Raw genomic sequence first — 17,665 nt, 5'->3', positions numbered from 1 at the left:
ATGGGTCAAAAACCAGAGGCATAGCTTTAAAGCGACTGGAACAGAGATGAGAAGTTTTATACCCAGTGGGTGGTTCAAATTTTGAACTCCTTCCCTGAAGGATTAACAGAGGCAAGAGATCTTCATCACATTTAAAAACTACTTGGATGCATATTTCATAAAACACAATCTGTAATGGGCATACCAGGTGCCAGCATATCAACTTGCATGGACAAAATAATCATCTTCTATGTCATTAACTTGCTTTGATTTTATCATACTCTTTCACAGAATCCTATAAAAGTACAGCAGAGAAACAGGTCCATTCTACCCAACTCAGACATGCCACTGATGCCTATCTATTCTAATGTTATTTGCCCACATTAAGCCCATATCCTTCTACACCTTGCCTTATCCAGGTACTAGTCTAAACTATTTGTAAACATTGTAATTGTCTCTGCCTCTGGCAACTCAATCCACACATTCATGACCCTGCTTGTGACAAAGTTATCCCTAAGATCACCATTAAATTTCTCCCCTCTCATTTTAAACCTGTGGTCTCTAATTGCATACTCCACTGCCCAGGGAAATAGATTCTGACCACCTATCTTACCTATGCCCCTCAATTTTATTAACCTCTATAGGGTCACCCCTCAGCCTCCAATGCTCCAGAGAAAATAAACCCTTCCTATCCAATCTATCCTTACAAGTACAGTCCTCCATTCCTACTATTTCTTTTTTGCACTTGCTCTGTTACTATTACATCTTCCCTCATTATGGCGACCAGAACACCAAGCGCAGTCTAACCAATGTTTTGTACAACTGCAACAGAAAGTTCCAACCTACCTCCCCAAATGGCCTAACTTGAATCTTAAGGTCATGTCCCTTTGGCTTATGTCTGCACCTGTAGAAGAATATCCATTTGCCTTATCGATTATTTTATGGAGCTTGAGGTCACAGTCAAATCTTCCCTAGTCAAATATATTCAAGGGAATAAATATTCCCTTAATTACCTGACATTATGGTAATTATTTGATGAAATAGCTTTCCATGCTCTCCAAGCTTCCACTGAGATCCACTAGTGCCTGCTGGCCGATAAATTCGTTATTGAACTATTTCCCTCCTGAAATCTCAACTAAACAGAGTATGCAACAGTTGTACTGTCCTAGCAAATTCCCTATAAGTTTCTGCTTATTTCCCAGATCCGAACCTACATCAAGATAATTTGCACAAACACAGCCAGCCCATGAAAATAAGTGGGATTTTTAAAAAAAGTAAAATATTTTATTGTGTGAAGCCACTCTCACTGAAAGACCCTGCATTTTTCTTGACCATGCTAATCAATTAGGAGACAACCAGCAAGGTATAGTTGCCATGATTCTGGCTACACAGCAAGAAACAGGCGGATACAGGGTACAAGTAAGTGATAACCTGCCTAATATATCTAGTTACTGTACAGTGCCCAGGACTGTACTCTGTATTCCAGTTACAGCCTAATCACAACTTTCAACAGCTGCAGTACACATCCTTGCTTTCCAAGTACAAAATATGAAAAAATAAGCAATTTTTTTCTGCCCATGACCAATACATTCAAACATATACAGGTCTCTGAAGTTTGGTGAAGATCTATTACTAAATTTCTATTATTTAAATATTCACACCTATCTTCACACTTGCCAGTTTTGCTCACTCAACTTCCCAACTATTTTCTTAAAGTTACACTTTCATATGGGAGTATCGAACTATACCATATTACTATACTCCCATATTATGCTATAGTCCCGTAATACGCCATATAACTTTTACACAACTAAGAAGTACAATACCAGTTTGAGTATGACTTTACCTTGCTTAAAAACATGGCATAGTAACGATGAAGAGGCAAGTGAAACGTAACCTGATTAGGAGCAGGCTAGATTTAAGAAAAGAAAGAAAAAGACATCAGTCTAAAGCTACATTATCATATTATCATCAAGTTTATGTTCTAACAATCAAAAATAAATGGATTGGTTAAATAGACCAACAGTCACTTGGGGTAGCTGCTTATTTAGGACAACTCTTAAAGAACAAAAACTAATTGAGAATATAGTTGGGATACCCTTCATTTACTTGGGACAATATACAGCTTAATTGGGATGGAGACTGTTGCCTAACAGTTTCTAATTAGCATCAGTTACGTGCACATCGTGTGGCTGTTGGGACACCATCCTGTACTTAGAGAGAACGGTTTTTAAATGTGCCAGTCGCGCGTGTTTGTATTCAAAAACCAGTGTCTTTTGTCACTAATGTTTGGCAAGAAACAAGCTGTAAAACAATTCAGCACAGTTTTAAGCATTCAGGCTTGGAGATGCCAGACAGGCCGAGAGTGAAAATGAAACAATTTTTCTACTTCAACAAGTTAAGAATTATGAAGGTTATCAACAAATCATCTTGAATGTTACAACGAACATGAAGATCTGAAGAATGCAACCGTCTAAACCACTGTATGAATACAGTAACTCTTCCCACCTTCTCTCAGCTCCTTTGTCTCTGCCACATCTGTTGCCACGATGAGCTATCATTTCCAGGACATTAAGAGATGTTCTCTTTCTTCAAAGAACGGGATTTCCCTTCTTCCAACATAGATAGTTCCCTCACCCACATCTTCTCCATTTCCTTCCCGTTCGTGCTTATCCCATCTTCCTGCCACCTTAACAGGGATAGAGTTTCTCTTGTTTTCGCCTACCGTCCCATGAACCTCTGCAGTCAACACACTATTCCCTGCATCTTCAACAGGATCCCTCTTTACTTCCCTCCCACCCGCCCCCTCTCCACTTTCCACAGGATCATTCCTCAATGATTCCCCTGTCCATTTTTACCTTCCCTCTAATCTCCCTCCTGACACATATACTTGCAAGCGACAGAAGTGATACACCTGCCCATTTACTTCCTCCCTTATCTCCATTCAGGGCCCCAAACAGTCCTTCCAGGTGAGGCAATGCTTCAGCTGCTGGGGGTCATCTCTTGTATCCAATGCTCCCGATCGGCCTCCTTTACAATGGTGAAACCTGACGTAATTTGGAGGACTAGTTGAGTACCTCCTCTCCATCCGCCAAAAGTGGAATTTCTGGTGACTGACCATTTTAATTCAAATCCCTATTATGGTTCCAACGGTTAGCGCAATGCTTTAAGTCACCAGCTATAAGATTGGGTTTCAATTCCCACCACTGTCTGTAAGGAGTTTGTAAGTCCTCCCCATGACTGTGTGCGTTTTCTCTGGGAGCTCTGTTGTCCTCTCACATTCCAAAGATATAAGATTTGGGTGAGTGAGTGGTGGACAGACAGATTGACAAAGGGGAAAGAGGTGTCAGAATTGGACGAAGTGAATTTAAGGGCAGGGTGGAAGCTGGAGGTAAAGTTGATGAAATTGACAAGATCAGCATGGGTGTATGAAGCAGCTTTCCAGGCTTACTAGTTTATCATCTATCATAAGGAATGTGTTACCAGCTATCAATACAATTATAGCAGAACAATCTGAAAAATTCAAGGTAAATGAGCAAACTTAACACTATTTTGTGAAGGGAATGCCATGTTTGACTAATTAGAGCACTTGCAAGAAACACACGGTATAGATAAAGAAGGGCTGGTGAAAGAACTATATTTTGGACTCTAAGGGACATTTGATAGTTGTAGTATCAAATGTTATTGCAGGGGAGAGAGTGCTGTAGGATGTAACATGTTGATGTGGACTGAAATTAGGCTAGCCAATAAAAATATAAAGGTATATATGAACTGAGTAAGCAAAGATCTGACAAATAAAATGTGTAATTGTAATGCTGGCAGGAGAATTTTTAAATATATCATTTAAATGGCATTAAATGATGAAGAAGGATCTAGATGTACCAGAGCATGATTCTTAAAAGGTTAGTAATTAGGAAATCAAAAGAAGTTATTATTTATTGCCAGGGAATTTAAAACATGACATTCCATTTCATAATTACCTCATCAACAAAATTGATGGCATCAAACCAATCCTGCAATGCATCTAGGCAGTACCGGACCACTGTTCTGGTGTATTCTTCCATCTCCTATGTTAAAAAAGATCAGTCAAATTACAAGATTTTTGAATGTTATTAATATTTATTAAAACAATATTAATAACCTTGTTATGTGCTTAATCCCAAGAGCTTAATTTCTTCTATCACCACGAAGTTATTTGGTCACTACTGTCCGAATCAGACGTCTAAGAAAACAGAATATATCCAAAATACTAATTAAATGTTACTCTCCCTTTCTGATTTCATTTGAAACACAGTGCATTCTACAATTCCTGCATTAATTCACATAATATTCTAATTTTCAGTTGTTCTCCCAAGTACATTCCCATGTAACTGAGAGATGTTTGTCCATTTATCACTTGGCATACAAACTCCTCAATCTTTTACATCTTCAAATGAAGGTAATACTGGAATTCATTTAATTGTATTGTTCTTCAATATCAGCTTTTACTGTTTATGTCTTTCTTAAATTCATTGTTTCTAGAAACTTATTTTAATTACTCTCATCCTTGATATGCCAGAAAAGCTCCCTTTTGGCAGTTCTAAGAATACCACATAATCGCCCATTCACAGAAGTAGCCCCTGAATAAACCCATCTCTGTCCTGCCTTATTGAGCCTATAATTAACATTTCACTGATTTTCTGCATAATGCTAAATGTCTTGCTTTATTCTGTAATTTTTTTTCCTTAGATATATTTTTCCAAGCTGAAGAGAAGCATAATTCCTCTCATGCCTTCTTTCTTAACTTAAAATTAAACTTACATCTACTCCTTCCCTTCCTTGCAATGTTCCTTATACAGGCGGCCCTCCATATCCACGGGGGTTTGGTTCCAGGGGCGCCCCCCCCCCCACCGCAGATACCAAAATCCACGGATGCTCAAGTCCCGTATATAAAATGGCATAGTATTTGCATATAACCTACGCACATCCTCCTGTATACTTTAAATCATCTCCAGATTACTTATAATACCAAATACAATGTAAATAGTTGTTATACTGCATCGTTTAGGGAATAGTGACAAGAGAAAAAAGTCTGTACATGTTCAGTACAGACGCAACCATCATAGCTCTTCCGCGAACCCCGAGTAGTGAGAGTGGCGAAAAGCGAAAATAACCTTCAGCGTTTGTTTTGCAGCAAGTTGTTATAGAGACAGCGCGCACCCCGAGTGACGAAAAGCGAAAATAGCGTTCAGCGTTTGTTTTGCTCTCAGCAAAACAAACACTCAGCATCAAGCCGCCATAGCTTTCAACTGCGTGAGATTTTTGCTATGACTGACAGTGCTGCAATGATTGCAGAAAAGTATGACTTTAATTTTGAAAGGGCATGTAGGTTTAGGGAAGGTTTGCAGGATGTTTTGAGTGCTTACAAAGAACTGTATGATAGAAAAATGCGTGAACCTTCCAGTGTACTCGCTGTCTTCCCGATTCTGGTAAGTGAAACTACACTGTACATACATTATTTCTACTTTATATAGGCTGTGTATTTATCATATCATTCCTGCTTTTACTATATGTTAGTGTTATTTTTAAGTTTTATGTGCTATTTGGTTATTTTTTGGGTCTGGGAACGCTCAAGAATTTTTCCCATGTAAATTAATGGTAATTGCTTCTTCGCTTTACGCCATTTCAGCTTATGAAAGGTTTCATAGAAACACTCTACTTTTGGATAGCAGGGGAAACCTGTACAATGGAAGTGTTATGTAAATAGCGTTATACTGTATTGTTTAGGGAATGAGAAGAAAGAGAGAGAACTCCCAGGTTTTCTTTTTTGATCCCGATCCGCGGTTGGTTAAATCCGCGGATGCGGAACCCGCGGATACGGAGGGCCGACTGTATTGTGGAGATGACATAAACATTCAACACTGCTGCTTTGGACTGACTCAGTCCATGGAGAGATTTAGCCGAATTCACCTAGTTTTGCATTATAATTGTTTACTGCAACATCCCTTGAATACATACTTCAGATCTCATCAAGACTTCCACCTAATATTCGCTCTTCTTTCTTATATTATTCATTTTCAAATAACAAAGAAAAATCTAACCCAGCTGTCAGAAGAACCCCATTATTTTCACTCCCAACATTTCTTCATAATCCTTTTTCTTTTGCATGGTCATTAACTGATTCTCCAATCATCCATCCATTCACTAACCAATTAACCTACTGATCAACTTATTTTAGAGATTGGGAGGAAACTAAAGTACCCAGGGAAAGCCCTTGCAGTCACAGGGAGAACTTCAAACTCCACACAGCACAGAAGTCAGGATTAAACCATGGGTACAGGAGCTATGAGTGAGCAGTTTGACCTGCTGTGCCCCCATGCTATCTTAACTTTAACCTCTTCAGTTTCTACTGATAGTTTAGCTCATCTTTACGTAACTCACCATTTATTAGACCAATTACAGGCACAATCACAATTTCTCAAACATAGGTAATCAAACTCATTACAAAGCAATAATTAGACCATAAGACATCGGAGCAGAATTTATCCATTCAGTCTAATAATTACAAATCTGCTGGTGCATATAACCAGGCTAGCAAATTTATATTCATTAATATTAAAGCACAGAATTAATTCTTCATATTTTATACCATCATACACCTTATTCAAAAATGTTTAAAACACACAAAATATCTCACCTTAATTTTACAATGGGTTAGAAGTCCCCACATCGGTTGTGCACAGGCTTCTAATTCTGCTGCAAAGGCAGCGTAGTATGTTTGTGACTCAAATTCAACATGCTCATTTAGTTCTCGTTTGTTTAAATTCATGCCTTAAAAATAGATAAACAAGAACACAAGACAATTTATGAACTTTAATCTCATCATGGAGATCTCCAATTAAAGTCACATTACTGCCATGGACAAATTATTGATTTCAGATTGTGTTTTCTAGATCATTACAGCAATGGAAGGGGTTTCTAGTTTCACTGGAATTGCAGTAAAAAAAAATCCTGTAACAGAGGGATTTAACAAATCATTTTTTTTCCACCAGCAGAGCAAACTACTTCTTTCTGATAACTTAAACATTCTTTCTTTTTTAATCTTTTTATTAGTTTTCAAGTTCATAAACATAATAACAATAGTGATACAAAGAGATTGGAATTATATTATTAGTAATAAACATATACAAGAGAAACTATAAATAGTACAAGTGTAATAGACTTCCAAACTCTCATACATAATCAAGAAATAAAAAGAAAAATCACAAAGAAAAACCACAAAAAACAAAAAACTAAAAAAAAAGCTAAGTTACTAAACCCCAAAAAAACCAAACAGAACAAAACAGGGCTGAACCAATATATTAGATCGAATACATTCATTAATGTCGTCAGCTCCACTCCTCTATTCATATATTCCAAGTTAATAAAAAGGATTTAGAAAAGTTCAAACTACATCATATGAAAATGTTGAATAAATGGCTTCCAAGTCTCTTCAAATATAACCGAAGGATCAAAAATGACACTTCTGATTTTTTTCTAAATTTAAACATGATATAGTTTGGGAAAACCATTGACATGTAGTAGGGGGATTGGTCTCTTTCCAATTCAATAAAATGGACCTTCTGGCCATTCATGTAATAAATGTGATCATCCAACAAGCTGAAGAGGATAAAAAGCTATGTTCCATCATTAGCAAATCAAAAATTGCCGTAATAGGATGGGGTTGTAAATCAAAACACAAAACTGTTGAAAGGATATCAAAGATATCTTTCCAAAATTTTTCCAAGAGAGGGCAGGACCAGAACATACAAGTCGAAGAAGCCACCTCAGAGTAACATCTGTCACAATTAGGATTTATATGGGAATAAAACTTAAACATTAAATAGCCTCAATTCAATCCTTTGTTTCAACATAAAGCTTCCTATTTGATATCAACTATGGTCTTATTCCTCAGAAAGGGCCCCAATCTTGTTAAGGTTTGCAGGTTTACATGCCTCGATAACTCCCAGAGCTACTTTGGCTGGAGTCAGGGCGTGATGCTTTGGCTTCCAAACAGGTAAACAGGTCAAATGGTAAAGGCCATACTACGAATAGTTTAGTGGTCCTCCTGGTTCAGGGAGGGAGGGGTGGAGGGGGAAGGGGGGTTGATCAGCTCATGGCTAACAATACTGACTGACAAAACTAAACTGTTAATGGAAACAGTAATGAAAAATCCTTCTACATCTGAGTGTGATGGTATCCCTGAGTCTCCACACAGAACTTGCATGGCTGACAGTAGAGAAAACCAACAGGAACCTACTGGCATGAATGAAGGAAGCCCTGAACACTGCCAGAGATGGAGGACCTTCATTGCTGCCCTAAACAGCAGCAGCATAACAGGCAGTAAGTATCAGTCTCATTTGAATAACATTAACTATCCTACAAAATAAAAATATCTCACTTTAAGGTGTACTAATCAGGAGGTTAAAAGTTACATGGAACATCAGCAGGAACTTGATTCTACAATGGAGAAAAAAAAATTGTGTGCCTAACTTGTTACACATGTTCAGAGCGTATTCAGAGTTCATAATGCTTGAGATGAAGAAACAACATTTGAAAGTCTTACAACTGCTGAACTCAACAAACACAAATTCCACTAACAGGTAAAGCAAGCGCATTACAAAGCAATAGTTACAAACCCACTAGTGCATACTACAGTTCCCACTTGTATTTTCATTTAAAGCACAAAATTAAGTATGTACTTTAAAAAATTAAATTAAATTATTACCCCTCAACTATCAGGCTCTTGAACCAAAGGGGATAACTTCACTCAATTTTACTTACCCATCACCGAAATGTTCTCACAACCAATGGATTCAATTTCAAGGATTCTTCATCTCACATTCTCAATATTTGCTTATTTATTTATTATTATCTCGTTCTTTTTGTATTTACCCAGTTTGTTGTCTTTTTCACACTGGGTGGATGCTCAGGTTGGTTCAGTCTTTCATTGATTCTGTTATGATTATTATTCTGTGGATTTATTGAGTATGTCTGCAAGAAAACGAATCTAGGGATTGTGTATAGTGATATATATGTACTTTGATAATAAATTTACTTTGAACTTTTAATTATTTAGAAAGCTCAAGGTTCAAAGTAAATTTATTTTCAAAGTACATATATGTCACCATATACAATCCTGAGATTCATTTTCCTCTGGGCATACTCAGCAAATCTATAGAATAGTAACTACAACAGGATCAATGAAAGATCAATGAACTGTGTAAATGTATATATAAGTAAATAGCAATAAATAACAAGAACATGAGATAACATAATAAAGAGTCCTTAAACTGAGAACATTAGTTGTGGGAACATCTCAGTGGATGGGCAAGTGAGTATAGTTATCTCATCTTGTTCAAGACCTGTTCTTAAACCTGATAATGTGAGTGCTGAAGCTCTTGTACTTGCTAACTGATGGCAGCAGTGAGCAAGCAACATAGTCTAGATGGTGAGGATCTCTGATGATGGATGCTACTTTCCTACAACAGTGTTTCATATAGATGTGCTCAATCATTGGGAGGGCTTTACCCATGATTCACTGGGCCAAATCCACTATCATTTGTAGAATTTTCTGTTAAACAGCATTGGTGTTTCCATACCAGGCAGTGATGCACCCAGACAATATACTCTCCTCTACACATCTATAGAAGCTTGTCAAAGTTTTAGATGTCATGCCAAATCTCTGCAGACTCCCACGAAAGTCCCTAAGACTCCTAAAGAAGCAAACTACCTGCAACAATGCAATGGGCAAGCAGGTCAATGAGCATACAATACATCAGACTCTATAAATATGACTTTTTAATCCTAAGGAATGAACTTACCTTGAAAGAAAGAAACAAAATTCATCCACATCTGAAGAAGACCCTGATCTTCCAAAAAACGTTTTGCTACACTTTGGTGTGAAAGGATATTAATAAAATCACTAACTAAAGGCCAATAGGTGTTGTTCTTTAGGAGTGGCTCACCACAGTTTACAACAACATGAAAATTGTTCTCTTCATCTACAACAGTAAGAAAGAAAATATTACAAAATGAAAATAATTTTGAAATTCAGAATTCCAGTAGAACTACAATGTTTCATTTAAACAAAATAATAACTTGAAAAAAGTTTTTAAATACTGAAAGTATTTGCTAGAATTTAATATTTAAAGCATTGTGCCCAATTTAAGTTGAAGACAAGCAGTTTTTTTCCCCCCAACAGTATTTTTATTTCCATATACAATACATGTTTACAAGTCTGATAAACACCACCTTCAAAAGTATTAGGCTGTCAAAAAATTGAACTTCTACTCACCTTGTAACTCGCTTTTGACAAGGCAATTTTCCATCATGTAAAGTAAAACAGTGACCATTATTTCTAGTAGCTGGCACTCTTCAGTGACTTGACGTGCCAATTCTTCATTGCTAAATAACTGCACGCTAATATGAACAATCCTATTGGACATTGTTTCTGACTCATGACTCTTAATCAGAGTTTTCATGATGAAGGCGTAATGCTGAACAAATGTTTTAGTAAAAGCTATCTGCAAAAGAAAAAGTAAAAATTAGTATGACGACTTATTAACTAGAGCAGGAAGAATAATTTTGGTTCATGTGATCTTGCAAACAAACTGAATGCCTATGGGATTTAAACAGTAATTCTTTACAGTGGTGTCTACATGGTTAAGACAAGAAGGTTGCAGGGTCCAGAAGGAAATGTCTAACCATAATATCATACACAAAGGGGACACTCATTTCAGGCTTAAAACACTCATATGTTCATATTTGCTAACTTTGCTGAAGGCAGGACCCATGTTCAATCACTAAATTATCCATCTTATCCAAAATGGCTGAAGGCAGTCAATTATTAGTCACTACACCAGACTTACAGTATAGATAATAGCCTCAAATTTTGTGTGGATTCTAACAAATGTTATATTAATTATTTACCAGGCAGTTGCATTTAAGTGCAGAAAAAGATATCAATATCTCTGTTTCCCCTATGGACAGAACAATGATGTTCCAATAAGCAGTCAATCAATTTACATTTGTTTATCCAGTAGAAAAAAAACATTGTGAGCACTGATTCAGATTAATTTATTGTCACACACACTAGAGTACAATGAAGTTCCCTGCTTGTGTAAAACAAGATTAGAACTTCTAAACAGAATCTGGTTTACTTCATAATATCAACAATATTATCGGAAAGGTGACATAAGTAGTCCTGTTTGATATCAGAAGAGTCAACGTGTTAACATTTGGTTTAACTTGATAATTTTTTAAAAATTAAAATCTACATACCTTGTAGTCCTGATCAGGCAACATATTTAGTAGAAAGGTTACCATTTTTTGTGGAAACTCATATTTGACAGTCCAAAATAATATTTCTTCTAGAAAGCATTTATGCTTTAATATATCCATGATGGATGGATCTGAAATTGAATATAAAAAATGGTTTTGTTTATTTAGCTGGATAATGCCCAATATCTTCAAACATGTCAAATTCAGGTTTCAATTGATTTAAGATTAAGAGTAAAGATTAGTCTTAATTGCATCTCTCAGGTATTTACTGCATCACCCTCTTAATCACAAGTTATATACCTATTCCAAGGAAACAGTTAGTGGGTACAGATGGCCGATCTCTGGCCAGTTACTTCATTACCTACCTACTGAAATGTCGACAGTTGATTAAGTGATACCACTCCTAGACTTGCCAGTAATAAGAACTGTTACAGAATTTCACATTGAGAATTACATCGAGGTAGCCTCCAACCTGATGGCATGAACATTGATTTCTCCAACTTCTGGTTATTCCTCCCCACCTTCCCTCTTCTTCAATTTCCTACTCTGGCTCCCCTCTTACCTCTTCTTCTCATCTGCCTGTCACCTCTCCCAGGGTGTCTAATCCTTCCCTTCTTCCCCATGGTCCACTCTCCTCTCTTATCAGATTCCTTCTTCTCCAGCACTTTGCCTTTTCTACCCATCACCTCTCACCTTCTTACTTCATCCCCCACCCACCTGGCTTCACCTGTCACCTTCTAGCATGTACTTCTTCCCCCACCTCAAATTCTGGCTTCTTCCCCCTTGCTTTCCAGTAGTCTCAGACTGAAACGACATCTGTCTATTCATCCCATAGATGCTATCTGACCTGCTGAGTTTCTCCAGCATTTTGTGTGCGTTGCACGGAATTTCACTTTCTGCGGGTCTGTGATATTCACAAGTATTCAAAGGCTGTTAAATATTCATCACCCCATTATTAAAAAATACAAGAAAACATAAGCAGTTTTCATTTTCTGCTTGTATCATAAACTCAGATGTTCTCATCCTACTCCTATGCAGTCTGCTCCAAAACCTTTCACTGAGAGATTACACAAATATAAAATGCTGTTAACTGCTCATATTGTTATTTTAATTAGTCCTATTACATGCATTACCTTTCTTGTGCACATCCCTCCCTCCCCACCTCTCTTCTTCAGAAAACTAATTTGCATTGCTCCTAGCCAATTTTGACAAAGATCACAAATCCAAAACTTTCACTGCTTCTGTTTCTAGAAATGCTTTCTGAATTGTTGAGTTTTACAGCATTTCCGCTTTCCAATATCTGCCATTTTGATTTCCATAAACTGAATAGATAAGTTAACTTTTCAGATGTGAAAGAGCTAGTGTAAAGCAGCAAACATAAACAAGAATTGATACACGCTCAAGGAGATCTGTTTTGTTTTTAGTGAGAATGATGTAATGGTCTTTTGGAGGTCACCTGATGTGATTTTCCCGCCAATGTGAGGTCACGTGATGACATCTGCCCCGTGACTATATAAGGGTCGACTCAGGTGACGCAGTAGGGTTTTTAAGTTTGTAGATTTCCAGGTAGAACGTGCTATGCCTCCGTTTCTGTTGCGTTTGTTTTTGTAACGCAGTTTCATTTTTAAAACGGTTGTGCGTTTTGTTGAAAGATTCCATATTATTTGGACTGGAAATTTGTGGCTGGAAGTGCCAATTTACTCAATTCCAACAGTTGAAGGGAGAGTGAAGAATTTATCAAAGGATCAAGAGAAGTCGGCATCATTTGGCAGTTTAATAAAGAATCAACCTTATTGGGTCTTCGTTGGAGGAGTACCTGCATCGAGATAACTCTTGCCAGAAAGAGCAAGGAGTTCATGCAAAAAGGTGCTCTCTCTCTCTCTAAAGGAGTTTAAAGTCAGTTGATTTAAACTGTTTATTTTCGGCATTAGGAATCCTGTGGACAGAACCAGCAGTAAAGTTGCGTCTGTGAAGAAATCCTTCTCCAGAGAAGTCTCTCCCAAGTGAATGTGTAAAACTGTTGGACTTTCGAAGTTATCGCTTTAAGAACTATATCTGACTGTATCGCTTTAAGAACTGTTTTCGTATTTAACGCTTTAAGAACCAGAGCTGAGTGGCGAGTTAGTGAACGGCTGCATATCTGTTAACTTCCGGTTAAAGTTTTCCTTTGTTTTTTTCCCTTATCGTTTATACGTGTTTCATAAATGTTTGGTTGTTTTTATATAACCTGTCTCACTTGATATTCATTGTTGCCATTTACCTAACAGAATAAGTCACAAAATGAGTCTTAATAGTTGCATTAAAATAAGATAAAGCCAAGGCTAATTGGCAGAAGTGATGATTGAAGACAAACCTAAGAAAGTAGTTCTAAAGAATTATGAGAAAAATGAAAGGCACAGTAAGTCAACAAGTCAGTTATAAAACTAAAACAAATTTGAAAACAACCTATAGTAAAAACAATAAATTTCTGTATATATTTGACAGAGTGAACATGATAAAATAACGGGTAGAGTTTTTATAAAAGTTTGCACCCAAAATGATTGTCTGATCCTTCCCATATAACTTTGCTCAAACCACCATATATTTTTAGTACATACTGCTTTTCTCCAGATTTTCTTCAGCTTTAGATACAACTTTCTTCAAACTTTGCTAAAAGATGGAGGTCAATGTTAAAAACAAAGGTAGCTCAAGAGAAAGAGAAATTATTCTTTCAGCTGTAATTTGGTTTAATTGGATGAGTGCACATCACCATTGACGTGCCAGTGAGAAAGACCACACATAAAAATTATTTGGTTTGTACTCGCAAGCAGAAAATGCCTTAATCTATTTTTGCCTTCCCGAATCCAAACACAATTACACTAGACCTGGCAGTACAGTATATTTGTTTTGAGAACCATAAATAATTGCTGTGCATGAACAAGGGGCTAAAATAGGCCACTCTGCCTTCAAACCTGCTCTGACATTTAATAAGATCCTGGCTCATTTGATTATCTCAACTCAGGATTCCAATCTACCTGCTGCAACTTTTTACCTCCTCTTTCCCACCCCTTTACTGCATATGTAAGTAACAAGGTCACATACTGTTATCATGCAAAACTGAAACATGAAAATGACATTTTGGAAAGGTACTTAAAATTAATTTGAATGTATGAAAATATAACTCAGCAAGGAATTAATGTATTCTTAAATATAGGAAGCTTGACTACGAAAGGGCGGCTCCTTCAAATGAGTTTCATAGAATCACTATCTTTAGCATCAGCATAAATTGTTTCAAAAATACCTTTGGTGCTGTTGCAGAGTTTTACCCTCTTCCGTTTGCCAACTCCTTGACTGCCATCTGGTTCCTCCTGAAAAAAGGAGTGCATATTGCTAAAACAGTTAACCCTTGATTCATAATTGAATCTTTTTTTTACTAATAGAGTTGTTTCAGCTTAACCGGTGAAGGATAAATTCAGAAATGTAAAATAACTAATATACCCTTGAAACCTCAAGAGTGAATGCAAAAAAGTTTCAACTTTAAATTAAAATTATTTTCTTTTGTTTGATATTGTATTTCATAGTTCTATCCATTTTTAATCAGGTCCACTGGTTTGTAGGAACAATCTCAAATTCCGTTCTTGCTGACCAGAAATATAGGTATTTTCTGCAATGCTATCTATCTTACTACAAAATTATAAATAACTGAACCCATCTGTTGACTGTATTTCCGAAGTGAAGAATTAACTTCCTATCAGAGGGGAAGAAGAAGAGGGCATGTCCTGGGCAATGGGTATCCTCGAATGATGGATGCCACATTTTTGAAGCACTACCTTTTGAAGGTGTCCTGGATGCTAAGGAGGCTCGTGTCCATGATGGAGCTGGCTAGGTTTACAACTTACTGCAGATTTTTCCAATCCTGTGCAGTGCCCCCTCTCCCCCCATATGAGATAGTGATGCAATCAGTTAGAATGCTCTCCACAATACTTCTGTAGAAATTTGCAAGCACCTTTGGTAACAAACCAATTTTTCCTCAATGAAATATAGCCACTGTTGTGCCTTCTTTGTAACTGCATCAATATGTTGGGCCCAGAATAGATCCTCAGAGATGTTGACACCCAGGAACTTGAAACTGACTCACCTTTTCCACTTCTGATTCCTTGATGAGGACCGGTATGTCCACAATTAATTCCTTGGTCTGACATTGAGTGCAAGGTTTTTGCTGCAACATCAGATAATCTGTCTTGCTCCTGTACGCCTCTTCGTGACCATCTGAAATTCTGCCAAGAGTAGTTGTATTGTCGGCAAACTTATATATGGTGTTTGAGCTGTGCCAATCCACACAGTCGTGGGTGTAGAGACAGTACAGCAGCGGTCTAAGCACACATACTTGAATTGCACCAGTGTTAATACTGAGCAAGAAGCAGATGTTATTTCCGATCCAAACAGACTTTGGTCTCCCAGTGAGGAAGTCAAGGATCCAGTTGAAGAGAAAGGTACAGAGGCCCAGGTTTTGGAGCTTTTGATTAAAATCGAGGGTATGACTGTGTTGAACACTAAGCTGTACCTTGATTTATGTATTACTATAGTCCAGGTGATCCAAGGCAGAGTGGAGAGCCAGTGAGATTGCATCCATTGTAGATCTACTGTGGTGATAGGCAAACTGCAGCAGGTCCAGGTCCTTACTTAGGCAGGAATTGATTCTAGCCACCACCAACCTCACGAAGCACTTAATTACAGTAGATGTGAGTGCTAACGAGCGCAAGTCATTAAGGCAACTCATCCTGCTCTTCTTGAGCAGCTATGATCGTCGCTGTTTTAAAACAGGTGGAACAATTATCTGAAAATTAATTCCACTTACCTGCCTGCCCTAACAAGCATCTCTGATACGTGCTTCTTTTTTATGTAAAGCACTCAGCATCTGCTGCATTTTAGTATCACATAATTATTCACTGGTTTGAGGTTATTAACAAAGATTTCTTACTTTGTTTATTAATGTGAAGTAAATTTTGACCTAATGGGGTTATCATGAAAATCAGGAAACAAAGGAAGCCCACTAGAATAACTGTAGTTCACACAGAAAGCAATAAAACTGATGAAAGTTCAAATCTGGTTATTTTAGAGAAGGCTTTGCTGAAACATCTTTAATCTAAATTACCTGTGAAAATTACCAGTTTAGTAATCAATTATGCTATAGCAATTACTCTTCCATAATGACAAAAAAGCAATACTGAGACAACTCAAATTAGGTTCACAGAGGATTCTTATAATCATCTTTAAATAAAAGCTGAGACTGCTGTTGCCTGATCTTGAATATGTGTCATACAAATGAAAAGTGATTAAGTCTGCACACAGCTGTTTTTTGTTATACTATATATTCAAACCCACCTCATCAGAAGAATCCAGCTGCCCTGCTCCTGTTGTAGCACCTTTAAAAACAAAAATACAATAGAAAATTTGACTTATTGCTGATGAAATAAGATATGGAAATCTTTAACATAATTTCAGCACTCTTGGAGACAGCAAAACAGGAAAGTGTGGAGACACAAGAGACTGCAGATGCTATAATCAAAGTACTGGAGGAAGTCGGTGGATCAGGCCCATCTATGGAGGCAAAGGGATAGTCAATGTTCCTGGTCAAGACACTATATGAGGACAAAGAGCATGGATAACAAGATGGTCAGTATAAAGGTCAAATGGAGAGGTGCCAGAGGAGATTCACAAGAATGATTCTGGGAATGAAAGGGTTAACTTTTGGGGAGCTTTTGATGGCTCTGGGCCTGTATTCATTGGAGTTTAGAAGAATGAGGGTGAATCTCAATGAAACTATCAAATATTGAAAGGCCTAGATAGAGTGAATGTGGAGAGAATGTTTCCTAAAGTGGGGGAGTCTAGGACCAGAGGCCACAGCCTCACAATAGAGGGATGTTTCTTAAGAACAGCCATGAGAAGGAATTTCTTTAGCCAAAGGGTGGTAAATCTGTGGAATTTATTGCCACAGACAGATATAGAGGCCAAGTCATTGGGTATATTTAAAGCAGAGGATGATAGGTTATTGATTAGTAAGGGTATCAAAGGTTACAGGGAGAAAGGCATTAGGGTTGAGGGGGATAATAACTCAGCCATGATGGAATAGTGGAGCAGTTTCAATGGGCTGAATGGCTTAATTCTGCTATGTCATGGAAAATAAAAGGACATGAGAGGGAGAGCTGAGAAAATAGCTGGCAGGTGATAGTTGGAACAAAGTAAAGAGACTGAGAAAATGGCTGGCAGGTGACAGATTGATCAAAGTAATGAGGAGACTGACAGACAGATAGAGTCACTTGCTGGAGGTAAATGGTGGCCCTGGGACACAGCAAGTGGTGGGTAAAAGGCAGGGATAGATAGGGAGAGGATAAAAAGAGCAGAT

The 17,665-nt window shown here is 37.4% G+C and overlaps 1 protein-coding gene across 4 annotated transcripts in view; it reads right to left on the bottom strand.

Annotated features, from left to right (window-relative positions):
* ubr3 (ubiquitin protein ligase E3 component n-recognin 3) overlaps positions 1-17,665 on the bottom strand; it is a 230,487-nt gene that overhangs the window by 173,852 nt on the left and 38,970 nt on the right. For all 4 annotated transcript variants that reach the window (XM_063052208.1, XM_063052206.1, XM_063052207.1 and 1 more), the window contains 8 exons: positions 16,645-16,685; positions 14,561-14,627; positions 11,281-11,411; positions 10,295-10,523; positions 9,822-10,001; positions 6,656-6,789; positions 3,960-4,046; positions 1,826-1,891 (listed from right to left, as the gene is read on the bottom strand). In XM_063052208.1, the coding sequence (XP_062908278.1) occupies positions 1,826-1,891; positions 3,960-4,046; positions 6,656-6,789; positions 9,822-10,001; positions 10,295-10,523; positions 11,281-11,411; positions 14,561-14,627; positions 16,645-16,685 (935 nt within the window). The remainder of the gene's footprint in view (positions 1-1,825; positions 1,892-3,959; positions 4,047-6,655; positions 6,790-9,821; positions 10,002-10,294; positions 10,524-11,280; positions 11,412-14,560; positions 14,628-16,644; positions 16,686-17,665) is intronic.

The sequence above is a fragment of the Mobula hypostoma genome, chromosome 6, assembly GCF_963921235.1.
Source record: "Mobula hypostoma chromosome 6, sMobHyp1.1, whole genome shotgun sequence".
Classification (NCBI taxonomy): Eukaryota; Metazoa; Chordata; class Chondrichthyes; order Myliobatiformes; family Myliobatidae; genus Mobula; species Mobula hypostoma.
The sequence above is the reverse complement of the archived record's forward strand: the minus strand, read 5'-3'. Positions and strand labels throughout refer to the sequence as shown.